This window comes from Ascidia mentula, chromosome 4 (assembly GCF_947561715.1).
Source record: "Ascidia mentula chromosome 4, kaAscMent1.1, whole genome shotgun sequence".
Taxonomy (NCBI): Eukaryota; Metazoa; Chordata; class Ascidiacea; order Phlebobranchia; family Ascidiidae; genus Ascidia; species Ascidia mentula.
In genome coordinates, this window is record NC_138569.1 from 17,612,187 (window position 1) to 17,628,230 (window position 16,044).

Here is a 16,044-nt window from a genome sequence, read left to right on the forward strand (position 1 = left end):
CATGACCCCGGGAGGCATCAACTTCGGTGCATTTTCGTGTTTGACATCGAGGCTAATGCTACTGGAAATACTGGAAACTACCAATCACGTGGCAATCACGCGTCCTTTTTTTCTTTTTTATCCGAACGAGGTTTGAGTTGGCTCGTGTGGTTTCAGGCGAACGTGACTAGAAGCCCGGATCCATAGGAGGATCCAGACGGCGAGAGGCGCCAAGAAAGCCCGTGTCCTTTCTGAGGGAAGTTGCACAACCGGTGTTTCAAATGAGCGCGTTTGTGTATTTGAAATGACGGATGCATCGCTTTTGGACCAAGTTGACAAAACGTCGTTGAAATGTTAAAAAAGTCACTTTACAAAATAGATCCAAATTTGTTAATTTGTTGTAAAAAGATTTCTCGTGCAACAACTGCTAAAACCTATAGTTTCATGTCGAAGTGAGGTATCTGTTAAAGTAACCGATGTTCCTTCATATCCGAATCGCAACCAACGGCAATTTTCACTCGGAAGGTGTGGTCAGAAGGCGTGACTGTGTCCCTGTATATTCAACACCGGTATATTTCCATTCCGTTTAACCGCAACATTGATACGAACACACCGCAACGGGAGCCATAAGCTGAGTTGGCGCGCTATGTCACGTTCACATTGTGCCAAGCTAAGAGAGACAGCTGCCAATTCCTACCTTATTTTTAACGTAATAGTTATTGAAAAAAGACTTTGCTCATCAGCTACGCGGCGCAATTTTATCCAGATTTGCTGGGGACAGGGTGCGTTCAAAATGCCCTACATACCCAGTAACCCTGACGTTTACGTGACAAACGTCAGCATATTCAACGTACCTTACCCCGGAATTAGCGGTATTGCCATTGTTTGATTTGACATTATGTTGATAGAACTGGTTTTCGAGTTCAATTATCGACCAAACTGGTATCTGCATATGGCAATGTAAATGCACCCTGGTGTTCTTATCTACAGGTCTGTTTGCAGTATATTTATTGCGCAGACAACCGCTGGTTTGAATTACTTCCTCTTGCGCAATAACTGTGTATTACGTAAAATCTTGACTGCCTTTGATGTTGCATAGCTGTGGACTTTATTGGAACTGCGGACAATATTTTGTCTGATGATCTCCAAGAAAAGTTGCTGGCAAGAAATGTTCGCACACCTATAATGAATATGAGGAGTGGGTTGTTTCCATATCAACATTGTCGGAGTTTGCTTAGACTTTCAATCGCTGTGTTAGTATTTTCTGGCACTCGAAAGTACTACAACAATGTAACGGATTGCACTCAAACACTAAGGGCCCCACCCAAACATTTTGAGAGTTATAACTTAGCACCGTTCATCATGTTTCCCTGATTGTTACCCATAAAGGTTCACACGATAGTTCATTAGTTCGTGTGATTGCGATTTCTTTATTACAGCACATCACATGGCAACCCGGGGTTGTGGAATTAATGACCGTCTGTGTGGATTTAACCTCAACCCATGCGGTCGCTGTGACGTCGCCCCACCCGGTAGACCTATCAAACGCCCCCGCAAAACCTGTCACGTCATCACTGATTAAACAATGGTGCTACGTCACCCATAGTGACGCCACAGGGTAAACCTATTTCGTCGTTGAGCGCGTGCGAAAGTCACGTATACGAACTAGATGCTGCCGTATGGCAAATTTTCCCAAACGAGACAACCGTGGACTTCGATGTTTGCTCAGGCAACACCATTCCCATCACTAAAAGCCCTCGTTCGCCATCTTGTTCGGTCGATACCGAAAAAGGCATGGCGTGCTAAACCTATATAATGAACTGCGAGATCGGACGGCGATTAAAATCGTGCAGTGCAGTACGCTTGTAATATAACACTGAAACCGAATATAATCAAAATGAGCCACAGTCAAGCACTGAGAGTCGGAACGAAACTCATCTCACTTGTGGATTCGGTACCAAGAATTCAATCCGCTATTGTGGAAAAAGGCTCCAGCGCCCTTTCACAACTCTTGTATAAGAAAACTGAAAAGCAAACCCCTTGCAAGCAGCAGAGCATCACCTGTCAGCCGTGCACGTCGCGGGACAGGGACGCGATGGTGGACTTCATGATCGAACAGTTCATCACTCGCGAGCCCCTGATGCAGTCAGTCCACGCCACAACCACGAACTCCCGGATATTTGTTGAGCATTGGATTGACGTAAGTTTGCTTGACCTGAACCTAGCAAAATACAAGTTTTGGGAATAAAAATAGAGCAACTCAATTTGAACAGTGCAATGGCGCGCGTGAAACCACTAAAAATTGTGATTTTTTTTCTATGTACGTATTTCTTCATTGCGCACAAACCAACAATTCTCCTTGCTTATTTGTAATACAGCAGGTCGGTAATAGCGTCATACCAAAACCGCCGCAGTTGAAAGTAAAATACAACGAGGTGAATAGTACCACATAAATCTACATTTGACCTTTTTTGCAGGAAGCGCTCGTGCAAGACGCTTCGTTTTTGGCGCTAAACAAAGAGACTGGAAAAATATGCGGAGTTCGCCTCAACGCGGTCGGTCCATCCACGGGAATCGAACTAAAGAACGACTTCGGTTTTTACTTCAATCTCATACCAAAAGTAAGCGCCATTTTGAAGAGAAAGCTAAACACTTATTGTGATTTAATCAGTCGTAAAAATGCAGTGAATTCTCAGCTAACTCCTGTACAATATTACGCTATGTCAGTTTAGCTAATGGAAGCAGTTGGACATCAAGAACTGTATTGTACATTGTCCGACGAGTTAAATAATATTGGTATCTTTCTACCCAAACAATGGCACGTTATCGCAATAAAGAGCATACCTTTATCAACCACTTAACCATATTCGTTTTTCTTTTCAGTTTCTTCATCATATGGAGAAAGACGTTCCCAAACTTCTCGGCACCGACAACTTCATGCGCCACGTCGCAATTTGCGTTGAGCCGAGCGCCATCCAGTGTGGAGTCGCCACCGACCTCATGAAGGCGTCTGTTCTTCACGCCAAGAGGGAGGGTCTCAAAAACATGGTGGCAATGTGCAGTTGGAAGCTTCCATACAAACTTGCCCAAAAAGTTGGTTTTCGCAGCTTGTTGGAAGTTCCATATTCCGAGTACGCTGAGAGCTTACACCCCGAAGGCCAACAGGCCATGGAGCCGTTTCTTGAATTGGCAAAAACCCAAGGATCTGCCCACACTATGGTCCGAGCTGTTTAAACTAGTTGGGTTGAGTTTTTTTTTTCGTTTACCGACTGTGGATGAATTAAAACAATCATTCGTTTTTTTAACCTTTTAACCACAGCATTTCAATAGTATTTATGTAACGTGGCTTTTAGGAAATGGTTTGATCGCTATTTTTGTACTGTTTTGTTTTGATATTGTGGGACACACAGCAAGTGCCACGACAAGAGTTATTCTTTGAAAGAGAGGTCGCCCCACTAACGGTATTGCCATTTCTTGTTTTTAGTTAGCTATTCGTTTATATACATTTGTTCCCATTGGCCTATATGCTGCAGGTTGCATACGTATGAAACCACATCCTGGACATGTTTTCAACAGACAAGTGTTTAATTCTTCAAGCAATGTGCAATTTCGCCACATGTCTTTCCATTTCTTGCAAATAGCTTTTCTAATAAAACTTTTCGCAAAAAAAACGTGAGCTGCTGATCGATGGCCACTGTTTCGACCTATAAGGTCTCATCAGTGCAGCTTGGTGTGAGTCTTTAGACATTGAGAAAACAAGGTGAAAACAAAATATGGTCAAGCAAATGCTCAATCATTAGTGCCGTCAGGCCCCGTGTCACATTAGCCATAAATATAAGCAAAATGGGGCCAATAATATGATATCTGTGAGCTGCAGACAGATGACCATCGATAAACCCGTTTGACAAAGTCCAATGAGAAGTTGGAGCGGTGCCGCGTGGTCGACAAGCGAGCTACATATCTTGAAGGCCTTTCGTTCACGTTGATGAGATAAGAGAGGACGAAAGGAAACCCAAAACATTCAACCACACACAAGCAGGGTTAAGGTCTATAGGCTCTGGTTTGGTAATTCAAACTTGGACACGAAGTAATGCCTTGGCTGCGAACGTTGTGTACGCGAAGCATGGATGAAATTGTCAGGCGTAATAGAATGGGAATTGCAAAGGATCATATGATGTATCTACGTTTGACACAGATGACACTACAGTTCTCATTATTACTGTAAAATGGCACTAGTTCGTGCAATCGTTACATGTTTCATTGACTTACCGTGAGCCACAACGCGGTCGCATCGCCCCGACTGGTGTGAAGTGTCAGAAACGGTTCCTTCCTCCATTTGTTTACCGCGCTACCGGCAAGAAACGGAAGTTTAATCTGTCAGCCGGTAACTGCAATTAACGAAAACACAAGCTCGCGTTCGGGTCACCTAACCTTATTTGAAACCAGCTCGGGCAATTAATCGCCGCTATTAACACAAAAGTGGGACCTGCATTGCTTTGGCACCTGCGCACTTTTCCCGGGGAAACGTTGCTCTTTTTGCTGTCGAGATGCGGAAGCCGAAGACCTTTGCCGTTGCATTACAAGGAATCTATTTTGTGACGTAATCCTGCAGCTGGCCGAGTGGACGTACGAATTCTAAACGGCCATTCAAAGACAAGCCTGTTGCGATTTGATAAGGGCAAGTGCTAAAAAACAGGCACTCCGCACCAGGGTCGCGTCGTCACCTCGTTGCTGACATTTTTGGCGCGATTCTTTGTGGTTGTTATTGAAGTGGGCGTTGGAAGGAAAATCAAATGGAAAAAGAGACAAAGATCGTTACTCAAGAGTTTGTAAATTTTTGAAAAATCCCCTCATTGCTTTATGAATCATTTTCCTTGCTCCACAATAGTAACGAATCGAAAGTTAAATAAGGCACTGGGGCTTGCGCACTTTGATGGCGAACGCATGTGTAATCATCACAAAACAAATATTGTATGTAGGAATTGTGTTACCCCTGAGAAATAGGCTATATTCACAAGTATTATTGTGGACTTTTCCTAGTGTATGGGGTTGGGCACCTTTGCTGTACTGGATAATCATTTTCTCTTCAATGTTTTTTTCGTAGAAATAAAACTGGTTTCAAAACTGGTAATGAATGCAGAGAAATATTAGTTCGATCGTTGTTACACCTGGCGTGGTGAGTAATTATGCGTTTCTTCGAGTAACGGCTGACGAATTTACGATTTTACGTGGCTAAGTTGATCCAACGAACCTTCCAAGCCGATTGAAGTTTGACAGAAAGCCGTATCAACGCCCCACACACGTTGCTGTGAATCAACAAGCCTGAAGTGCTGGCTGCAAGTTTGATAAATTGCTTATTCGTCGAAAAGCAACGGAGAACACGTGCTTTAAACCCGGTTGCTACGTTGCTGACGCTAAAATCCATTTTCTTGGTTGAGAGAAATCTTGCTAAGATGCTTTAAAATTAACCTGTACGTACACACATTGTGCAGAACGACGTACTTTCCACATTACCTTGACGTAATAATACAACGAGGTAAGAAGCGCGTGATGTATTCTATAAATGATAACATAAATATATACCCATGTGTGCAAAAGTAGTTGGCATATAATATGACCTTATTTGGACATCCATCTAGTGGCGACACCGCGCGGATTGTATAATTAGGATAATTACAGTGAGATCACCGGTAATGGACTAAGTATACTTGAAGATGTTTCGTGAGAGCTATAATTTTGGCTTGGGTAAAGTTTTGTAAGTATCACGTGCGACAACATTCTGTTCCCCACGCTACGGTTTGTGGCCCCGTATAAGTGAGGGAAACTTTGGAGGGCCAACAAATGCCAACCACGACAACTGATGCGAGATTTTCTCGAAAAGTTCGGTTTGGTTTTGAAATGAATACGTGACTGAGGGAGGGCTTAAGGAAAGTCTTTCTGCGAAACCGAAAAGATTTATTTAGACCACTGCAAAGGGATTTTTATGAAGCTGTTTAATATCTTCACTTAAATCTCGCAGACACTCGTCTTAACAGTAACAAAAGCAAAGATAAGTTTTAATTGTACCTAATTTACCCCATCAAAAAAGTGGCGATGCGTTTATGCCCTCTCAGTATCGGCAAAGGCAACGACATGGACTTCGAGACTATCAAAAATTGCTCTGTTAAATATGACGAGAAGCGGGGATGTATTTACAGTAATGTGTGATCGGTGTATTTGCACATCTGGTACAATTTCAACAAATGAAGCGTCGACCGGTCGCGTGGCTTCCGCTACAAAACAAAACTACTTATTGTTACGTGATGAAAAGCGCATCGCGTCAAGCAATCAAGGAACCCTTACCTCCTTCCACGTTCCATGGTAATAGGGAAGTAATGGACATGGATTTCCTCTATTAATCACAAAACACTTTGCGCAGATTTAAAAACTGATATTGTAGTGGAACGAAACGTTTCAACACACGAAACCTAATTTCGCTTTGACTTTCAAGCAAATGCCAATTAGTGGAAAATTTGTGATCGAAGCTAATTTCTACATCAAGGTGATTTTCGCTGTGGTAAACGTCATCATCGATGACATCACTGCAGACATATGGTAAGGAGCACGTGCAAACATCACGTATACCTTTTCCATATGCTGTTTTATGGCAGACAAACGACCGTACATTTTGCCGTTGACTCGATAATAAACCGCGCCATGGTGAAAGAAAAAAGACCACTGGGACTTCCCCTTCGGGTTGCCGCCATAAGTAAGGCCACGCGGCTCCTTCAGGACACAAACCCAAGCCAACAATCAATCGACGAGTCACAAGCAGAAGCGAAATCAGAACACAAGCAAGATGAGTCAAAGTCAAGCATTGAGAGCCGGAGCCAAACTCATTTCATTGGTCGAAACCGTGCCTAGAATTCAGTCCACGATTGTGGAAAAAAGCAGCAACGTCCTCACGCAACTGATGTTCAAACCCCAGGCAAAGAAGATTGAAAAAAAGATCACTGCCGAAAAGTCCTTTGTGTGTCAGCCTTGCACCTCTCAGGACAGGGACGCGATGGTCAATTTTATGATCGAACAATTCGTCACCAGGGAACCCTTGATGAAGTCGGTGCACGCAACAAGCACAAACTCCCGGATGTTCGTCGAGCATTGGATTGACGTAAGTTAAATTTCTTCTTGGTGTTTCATTATAAGTTTTGCGTTTCAATGCCGCAATGAAATTTTTTTCTTGTCGAACACGACACTCAGTCTAAAATAAACGTTATTGAGCTCGGTGCATCGTACTAAAAGAATATTTTTCGAGAAATGTCAGTATTTCAAAAGTTCTAAGAGTTTTCAATGTCTTCATTGATAACTTGGGTGAATAATTTACTATTCTCATAAAGCGATTACTGTCCATTTTCTCCATTACAATTAAAGACGCGAAACAAAAATCCCGGTTTTCATCCAAGTTCACTTGCCTCGCTTTGGGGCCAAATCCGCGCGCAGGAAGTAATGGCGGCTGGTAGTTTACTATGAGCGTTATCCGTTTCTCCACAACCATTCATAAACACGGGTCGCCGCACACGTCACGCACAAACTGCACGTCTTGGCGGAACGCGTTACACAGGCCGTTTACAGTTCATTGCCATGCTAAAATTGGGTGTTTGATCCACAGGAAGCACTGGTGCAAAATGCGTCTTTCATTGCGACGGACAAGCAATCTGGACGTGTTTGCGGGGTGAGGTTGAACGCCGTCGGTCCCTCGTCTGGAATCGAGCTCGAAAACGACTTCGGTTTCTACCTGAATCTAATCCCAAAGGTGAGTTAAAAACATATTACCTTAACGTGCGGTTAATGGCGCATTTGAATCAACTATCGCTTAATACATAGGATAAACGTTTTGCAAATCCACATTCTTTTTCGTACTGCTCTTTCAAACAGAAAACCATTGACGTAATACATTTCTGCCAAATTTTGAGTTAATTTTGTGAGTTTGCAGCTAATAGACAACTGTTTTATGTTGTTTGTATGCCTAGACAGCGTTTGTTTGCCATCTAACTTTATCCGATTTATCATTTTTTAGTTTCTTCATCATATGGAGAAAGACGTTCCCAAACTTCTCGGCACCGACAACTTCATGCGCCACGTCGCAATTTGCGTTGAGCCGAGCGCCATTCAGTGTGGAGTCGCCACCGACCTCATGAAGGCGTCTGTTCTTCACGCCAAGAGGGAGGGTCTCAAAAACATGGTGGCAATGTGCAGTTGGAAGCTTCCATACAAACTTGCCCAAAAAGTTGGTTTTCGCAGCTTGTTGGAAGTTCCTTACGCCGAATACGCTGAGAGCTTACGCTCCGAACGCGCTATGGAACCGTTTCTTGGGCTTGCTAAAAGTCAGGGATCTGCCCATACCATGGTCCGAGAAGTGGACTAATTCCTTTTATTTGCGTCTTTTTTCCTTTTTGCAACTCAATGCACTTAGTTACTGCTATGAAATCAACCAAAGCACCCATCAGTGTCTCAGGTTGACGTTGTTTATTTATTTATTCTATTTATTGCATTCTATTTCATTTAGCATGGAACTGTTTTCTCTTGTTTGTTTATTTCATTATTTAAATCTTTCCTCTTTTTTCGCGCCAAATTGCCGAACCACGTGGTCGCCACTTCTGGTTTTGACCAAAACAACAACAACACCAGGTGTAGTCAACACCAAAACCGGAGTGTCCCGTTTCGTGGTCTGGCACTTTCGTCGGAAGGTTGGGGCAATACAGATTGCCGATCACTCTTCGTACGTGTCAGAAATCCCTTGTCTGACCCGCAATTTGACTTGTTTGTGTTGTTGCCGCCTTCTTTGGCTTGCTCCCAACCTTCCTTTAGCTGCCTTCGATGACGTCAACAAGTGGGAGGCACACCTGTTACTGGACCGGTTTACACTTCCGACGACCTCTGCATGGGGTTTACTTTTTAATTAAGCTGCAATTTTTTACTCCTTTCATTATATTTTTCGTGCTCGCGCATTTTTTAAAAATAAATTATGACTTTTCCTCGACTTTCGTACCCAGAGTTTGTCAGAAAGTTTGTCGGAAAAAAAGATGTAGTTAAGGTTATCTCAACCTGAGAAGTTGTACAGCATGTCGCACTCATCATCTCGTACAACATTATTCATGAGTTCCGAACTTCACGCCGTTTGGCATTACAGGGATATTTTTTAAGGACCTTTAAGGGTCTGGTCCTCAAGTCAGAGAACAAGGCAGACGCCGAAGATTGCAGTCGAATCAATCTTAAGTCCATAAGAAATATGGCGTGTGATCGCATTCGTTTTCGTTTTATTATGCGACCAATGAGATACTGCAGCTAATATTTAAATACTCTTCAGCGGCCTTTTGTTGTCGGTGACTGGTTCGATTTGCTCACAACCGGAATACCTTACATTTCTCAGGAAGTCCGGCACGCGCAAACAGAAGCCTAATTTTGCCACTCAGAGGAGCAATTAATCAATTTGCGGATGGATCAGGTCACAAACACTGACGTTGCGCGCACGCAAGCGGACGGATTTAGCTTTAAACGCGACAAGAGCTACATAAAGAATGCAACAGCCATGTCAAGAAGGTTGCTCCGTTTGCGGTTCGCCCTGGCGGAAATCAAGTGCAATTACCAATCGCTTGTTTGCGTTCATTCTAATTTTGACGCAATGCTCGCAGCTGGCCTGATGATTTGAGAGTGGACAAACGTGTTTAAAGCACCGTTCAAAGGCAAGCCGCACGCGAGAAGTTCGATAATGCCAAGCGTCAATTGCAAGCCCGGTACGCGCCATATGACATTCTCGTGCACGGCTAGTGGTGTTTTTCGTTGGACGCCGTATGAGCCACCACGCCCGATTTGCCCTGCAATGGCGCAGATATACTCATATGGCGTGACACTGACCGTGTTTTGAAGTTATTTTGGGAGGCTGGGTTGTAATTAACAAGACAGAATCACGCAAACTGCCAGTGTCATTTGCGAAGGATTGCAATATTTAGTTTAATTATTTATGAAATGATTTGATGGTATTCATTATTCATGTCACTGTTGTCACTGCGACTTTTATTTTAAAGCTAAAACATTTAGTACATGCTCTTTTCCCTTGAGCGCTAACATAGCCAAGTACCACGACACTGTCTTATACGACAAAAGCTTTTAGCTTTCGTAACATTGTCTACCAAGCTGCGGTCATTTGTCAGTTCCCCAATAATAGTTTTGGCTCCACACTGGTTGGGCTATCAGAAGGGTAACAGTTAAAACATTGTGTTATTGTCGTGCTGAGTACAAAGTAAATTAAAATATCCCTAAATAATATAAAAAGCAAGCACATAATACAAAAAGCCGTACAGTTTTCAAATCCTTTAATTTAAAAAATCAAACACGGATTCAATTCCGACTGCGTGTAGTTAGTATTGCCGAATCACTCAAATACACATAAGTCTATTTTGGTATTTTTGGATTTCTTCACTGCCTGAGTTAAGCGGATTTTCCCGCTTAGCCGAAGGATGATTGGCAGGAATGCAGCGATGCTAACGTGACCAATTCGAGTGCTTGTAAATCACAAGCGACAGAGTTAATTAAAGTGAACTATGACGAGTTTCGCAATATTTGATAAAGCATAATTTGATGGGCAAATGGTGATGCTTTTGATTAAAAAGACTACAATTTTCTTGGTAATTATTCGGAACGCTCTGTACAATAATTTTATTTTGAGCCATTTCTGTTTCATGACGTAAATGGTACGTAGCCATCAGGTCGAGCGGAATGACGTATAGTTAACAAGACCAATATCGACAAACGACAAATAATTTTATTCAATGGTAACGCACTTAAATGTCTACCGAATAACGTCAGCAAGGGATTAAAATATTTCGTGCTCGACAAAAAATTCGATTGTCTCAACCGCACGTTGGGATCACCGGTGAGCAAATGACGCAGTGACAACCATTTTGATTTTAATTCTTTTTGACGACAGGTCACTGTTCGACACGGTCGACGAACAGACGAATGGTATATTGTTTTCAACCAAAGTCCATGAATTGAATAACTACCGCATTTTAACAACTACAAAATACTTCTTTTGTAAACTAATTTAGCCAAACACAAATATCTTCGGTTTTCTTTTTCGCAGAGCCGAAGATTTTTTTTGTTCACAATAAAAGTTCATTTTTGACTTAGACAATGGTAGCAAAAGTAGTTCGAGGACGTTGGTTCCAGTACAAGACGTTTAATTTCAAACCGCACATAATTGTTTGTGGAAAAACTTGTATCTGGAGTTATTGTCAAACAACAACGTTTAAAACTTCTAAAAGTAATAGCGTATCCAGGAGGGTCCAAGGCATCCGGAACGCCCACACACCCGCCCTTTTGTCATATACGTTATGTCCGGTTTAACTAATAAACGCAATCATAATTATTTATTTTTTCAAAATCCACGTGAAAACCAACAATAAATTTGACGGTAATTTGAATACCGCATTGTGCATAAACTAGCAAAGTTACGAAACAAGTTGCATTGTCACCAAACAAGACCCAATTTTCGTTAAATCTGAGCTAAACAGCATAGTAGGACACTGCATGCACAGATGAAACCTGTAATCAATACTAATATAAATTATAATCGAGTATTATTGAATATAAGGTTTTGATCGAAATTACGTCTGGTCGTTCTCGTTCGTTAGTTGCGGGGCCACGTTTTTCTTGATTCCAACCACCATCAGCAATTTTTTACCACACCGGGATTTGAACCCGGGATATCCTGGCACGAATCCCGATTAGGTTTTCTTCTTGGTATATGGGTCGGGCGCTTAACCAATGCTGCCAATCACCCGCCCCAATCACCATCATCATACACGTGAAAACAAATTATTAACCACGTAGCGACATCTTGCGGTTAAGACTCTTTTTTGGTAAATGCCCTGACCACCTCACGGACGGACGATAAGGGATTTCCCCATTTCATTCGTGGCTACTTTAACTTATGTTTTCGTTATAGTCAATTTCATGCATGACCTCTGGAGTCACATAACATTTATATTCACATTTTAAACTTACCAGACAATACATGAAAAGGAATACGCTTTTATGCTTGTAACGCAAGTAACTTTAGGGGAAAATATACCAAGCATGAACCCACATTTCTGCAGCCAACGCTAATTTTGCTTATTTTATAAATGCTCCGTTTATTTAACAATACCATAAGCATGCAAATAGTGAAAGTGGAAACTTATGTGTCGGTTGATATTATTTTAGGCACGTGTCGTTTCTTTGTTTTTAATTTGCAGGGAAGATTGACCCGGTGTTGACTCCACGAGAGGAGGAACGCCAAAACGAAAGAAGTGACGAACTTTCTCAGGCAGTTTGGGGTTGTCTACGAACTGGCAGAACAACCTTGGATCGCTTTCCGCTGCTTTGTTCGGCCCTTAAAGATGTTTACAGGCGTTTTGGTTACTTAGTGGAACAAAACATGATATTTTCAAGCACCAGGGGCTTAAAACACCACGATTTTTCTGTTGCAAGATACGTGTGATACATTCATGAACTTGGTAAATCTCTCAAAGTGTTTTGTTGTGCAGTGTTTCTACATTATTTTGATATTTAAAAAAATTATGGCCGATCGTAAAACAAAATTACAACGATTTTGAAATGTCAGGTTTCGTAATGTCAAACTAGTTATTTTCTTTTGATTACCTGTTAAAAATGAGACAAGCAATCCGACCACAACGGTAATAACCATACCTACAACCACGTTGTACCAATAGGAAAGGGCGTAGAGAGGGTTGTATTCCTTCAGAGGTAGCGAGCTTTTTCAAACAAAATTTTTCATAGTTATCAAAAAACCTCGTTTTTTATGCCACGTTTACTTGTTCGGTGTCGCGTAAGTTGAAAAGTCATTTTCTATGAAAGAGAAGTTTGTTGCCGTGCAAATGCCATTATCAGTGAGATTGCAGCACGTGGTCGACAAAGGCAGCTTGCGTTGCGATTCTGGTGACTTGCCATAGAGAATTCCACCGAATCCGATCCAAAGGGTCACTGCCGCACCGGCAAGTTGCCCAACACAAGCTCCCTGGACAAAGTAATATCGTATTATAACACCCGTGACAAACACAGACTTACATACATATATGGTAAGCAAAGTGGAGCCAAACTAATACCTTTTAGATCGAAAAAGTGGCCATATGTCTGCAGCTTACATAATATATATATATGGATTTTAAATGAAACCTACTTTCGCGTTACACCAAGGAAAAAACATCCCCAACAGAAAGATGCCAAGTATGGAACCGTTCAAGGAGCCTTTAAACGACAAAACAAGCGACAGAACTGTGCCCTCTAAAAACAACGCCAAGTACGCGAAAAGGGTGACTATCAAGCCAAGACCAATTCCTGCAAGGCAATATGACGAATCAACAACTTATTCGACACACAAACATTTGTAATACACATCACTCACCCGACAGTTTATTGAATATATTTTGTTGCCTGCTGCTCATATTTGGATGGAACCGCAAGAGAAAGTCTTCCAAGAGGAGCGAGCTTAAGGAGTTAATTCCAGATGACACCGTGCTGCAAATGACAGTAAACCAAGACATGTTACACAGGACGATACATCAAGTATAGATTATTCAGTTCACACCTCATGGTACCACTGTACACAGCAGCAACAAACAACCCAGTCATCCCTGGCATGTTGCGAAAGACGAGAAGAGCAAGATATGGGAGCGTTTGGTCGCTCTTTGTTACCAGTCCCGATTCCAGTGGATCGCAACCTTCGAAGTAAGCGTAAGCCACGCAGCCGCTTAGAGCTGCCACAAACGCAAAGAATACTTTGGGGATCATCGTGATGTAAGCTGCCCTGATAAGAGTAATAAAATGAGGTTAAAAATGTTATCAGAAGATATGACTTTTGTATTGTTCTAATTTTTTGCAGCCTGCGCCATTCAGCAGGACGGTTTCGGCGTAGTGTATAGTTACCGTTACTTTTGCTTTGCATTGGTGCTGATGATGTCTGCTATTATCGGCGAAAGATGTTCATCAAAAAAAGATATACCCTATGGGTAATGAAAGATACGAGTTTGGCACTTAGACTGCGGAAGATATGCGTGTGAACTTACGCAGTTGGTCTGTACGAGTGTATTGACGACGAGCATTGCTCACAGTACCTACTTTTTAGCACCAGTCACGCTATTGCACGACAGATAGCGCTGACAAACGGACTGGTTCACGCAAACGTTGGCGGCTTCGGAAAAACTTGCGCCAATCAGAAACGTCCACATCGTGTTGCGAATTGTCGGATTTGGATCCAGTCTGAAGCAATCAGTATTTTATGTATGGTGAAATCAAACCAAATAACCTGAGCCATACTGAAATAGGTTAAGTCGGCCGCTTCTCTCCAGAGCTGTCCAAATGGCGCCGATTCCCCCAACGTCGACTGTGGCCTTGACCAGGGCAGACAAGACTCCCACAGTCATGATCACAAACTGTATCACGTCGGTCCAAACAACAGCTTTAACTCCGCCCTGTTAAGCAGACTTTGACTGGCAAAAAAGTTCACTCGTTTATTTAATTTTTCTGAAAATGACCAGTTGATCTGTATAAAAGAAGCATTATAGACATAAAATATGCATGAAAGGTATTTATATTTTTTGTGAAACTTTGTTTGGGTGGAGATTTTCTGGTCTTACCAGAGATGTATAGATGGTGCACACACTGCTCGTCAGGATGATGCTCCAGTGAAGACTGATCGGCGTGACCGCGTTAAGTGCAAGTGCTGGAGCGTACACGGCAAAGCTCATGTAGATCAACTGCGTGAAACGCCAAGTTTTATTCGCTAAAGTGTAGTTTTGGGCTTCGGGTGTCTTTATAACCAAACATTAACAACTCTGACATACATATATAGTATAGCAAAGTCCAGTATTTGTAAACTAAAACATTGACTTGCACTCACTGTCTTTAGCACCTCACAGGTTGATACAATCAATCTTAACGAAGCATGGAACCGCATTTCCAGATACTTTGAACACAAAAACAGTGATGTCTATACCCTACATCCATATACATGCATACTCTGGCACAAACCTCGTACAAAGTAGAAAGTTGAAGTCGATGTAAAAGAGGAACGTAGTAGGCGACTGAATACAACGCGCCACCGATGGAGGAGAACACGAACCACATAGTGACGGTTCCATACAAATAGCTCTCGGTCGGTACACCAATCAACGTCAATGCCGATATGGAGGTGACCGAGAGCGAAATGCCCAGCGCTGTCTGTGAATTTGCAACGATACCATGGTAATAAAAGTAAAAAGCAAATTGGAATAGAAAAGCCAAAGCTGATATGCTATTAATCATGTTAACTAGAGTAGACGTGAGCTGCATGCAGCATGCAGTGCACCGAGGTAGAAATGCAACTGAACAGGCAGAAAAAAACAATAACACAAAGCAACACGCCAAAGTCACATCACGCGACAGCAGCATCAACAACAACATCAGTTGAGGTATGTCAAGCTGCAGTGAAGACCTAAATGTTGAACAGGTAGAGAGGTTTGGAGCTGTAATAAGTCTATTACGTTCCCAGAGGCAAATTGTGATGTAATATGCTGAAATACGTTTGTGGTTAATGTTTAGAGGTTATCCCTAAATCGGCCTTGCACATGAAGCTTAGATATGAAATTGTTGAACCACAAGGGCAATTTGATGGGGCAACTATGTTCAAACCTTGGTTACAAAACTTGTTTACTGTTTTCTCAGCTCGTTGACGAAAAGAAAATTAGAACTTAAAGAAAAATAACCGCGGATACTTTATGGAAAATCCGTTGAGTCTTACCGGTGACATGTTCTTTCCACCGAAATAATAGTTCTCTGCATTATTTCTTTTGCGGTCTTTCACCGCGAAGAAAAGTCCCACGACTGCGTTTATCAGCAACGACCCTGCATAAAACGACCATAAAAAATGACCAACCCACATACAGCATTTGAATCGAAAAAATCCAAAGCGTAATTTCGCATCTCACCAGCAAATACGAGGGTATCTGATACTCCAAAGTACTGCTTTGATTCCATAACGCCGTTTTC

General features: G+C 42.2%; 4 protein-coding genes across 4 annotated transcripts; 2 read left to right on the forward strand and 2 right to left on the reverse strand.

The window, feature by feature from the left end:
* The first annotated feature begins 1,866 nt into the window (after window positions 1-1,866).
* LOC145898564 (uncharacterized) lies at window positions 1,867-3,554 on the forward strand. Its single transcript, XM_082987069.1, has 3 exons — window positions 1,867-2,179; window positions 2,457-2,600; window positions 2,863-3,554. Exons 1-3 carry the CDS (start codon window positions 1,877-1,879, stop codon window positions 3,211-3,213), a joined length of 798 nt encoding a protein of 265 aa, XP_082843195.1. The 5' UTR covers window positions 1,867-1,876; the 3' UTR covers window positions 3,214-3,554.
* Window positions 3,555-6,771: 3,217 nt separating this feature from the next.
* On the forward strand, window positions 6,772-8,982 carry LOC145898563 (uncharacterized). The gene is made up of 3 exons (XM_082987068.1): window positions 6,772-7,129; window positions 7,628-7,771; window positions 8,036-8,982. The coding sequence occupies exons 1-3, from the start codon at window positions 6,818-6,820 to the stop codon at window positions 8,381-8,383; spliced, it is 804 nt and encodes a 267-aa protein (XP_082843194.1). The 5' UTR covers window positions 6,772-6,817; the 3' UTR covers window positions 8,384-8,982.
* A 3,229-nt stretch (window positions 8,983-12,211) lies between these two features.
* LOC145898214 (sodium-coupled monocarboxylate transporter 1-like) lies at window positions 12,212-15,171 on the reverse strand. The gene is made up of 11 exons (XM_082986644.1): window positions 15,049-15,171; window positions 14,918-14,983; window positions 14,655-14,774; window positions 14,335-14,489; window positions 14,137-14,277; window positions 13,607-13,825; window positions 13,424-13,536; window positions 13,199-13,356; window positions 12,834-13,036; window positions 12,661-12,773; window positions 12,212-12,391 (listed from the first exon to the last, which is right to left on the reverse strand). Exons 1-11 carry the CDS (start codon window positions 15,142-15,144, stop codon window positions 12,219-12,221), a joined length of 1,557 nt encoding a protein of 518 aa, XP_082842770.1. The 5' UTR covers window positions 15,145-15,171; the 3' UTR covers window positions 12,212-12,218.
* Window positions 15,172-15,364: 193 nt separating this feature from the next.
* Window positions 15,365-16,043, reverse strand: LOC145897465 (sodium-coupled monocarboxylate transporter 2-like). The gene is made up of 3 exons (XM_082985773.1): window positions 15,984-16,043; window positions 15,797-15,900; window positions 15,365-15,490 (listed from the first exon to the last, which is right to left on the reverse strand). The coding sequence occupies exons 1-3, from the start codon at window positions 16,030-16,032 to the stop codon at window positions 15,473-15,475; spliced, it is 171 nt and encodes a 56-aa protein (XP_082841899.1). The 5' UTR covers window positions 16,033-16,043; the 3' UTR covers window positions 15,365-15,472.
* Window position 16,044: the final 1 nt, after the last annotated feature.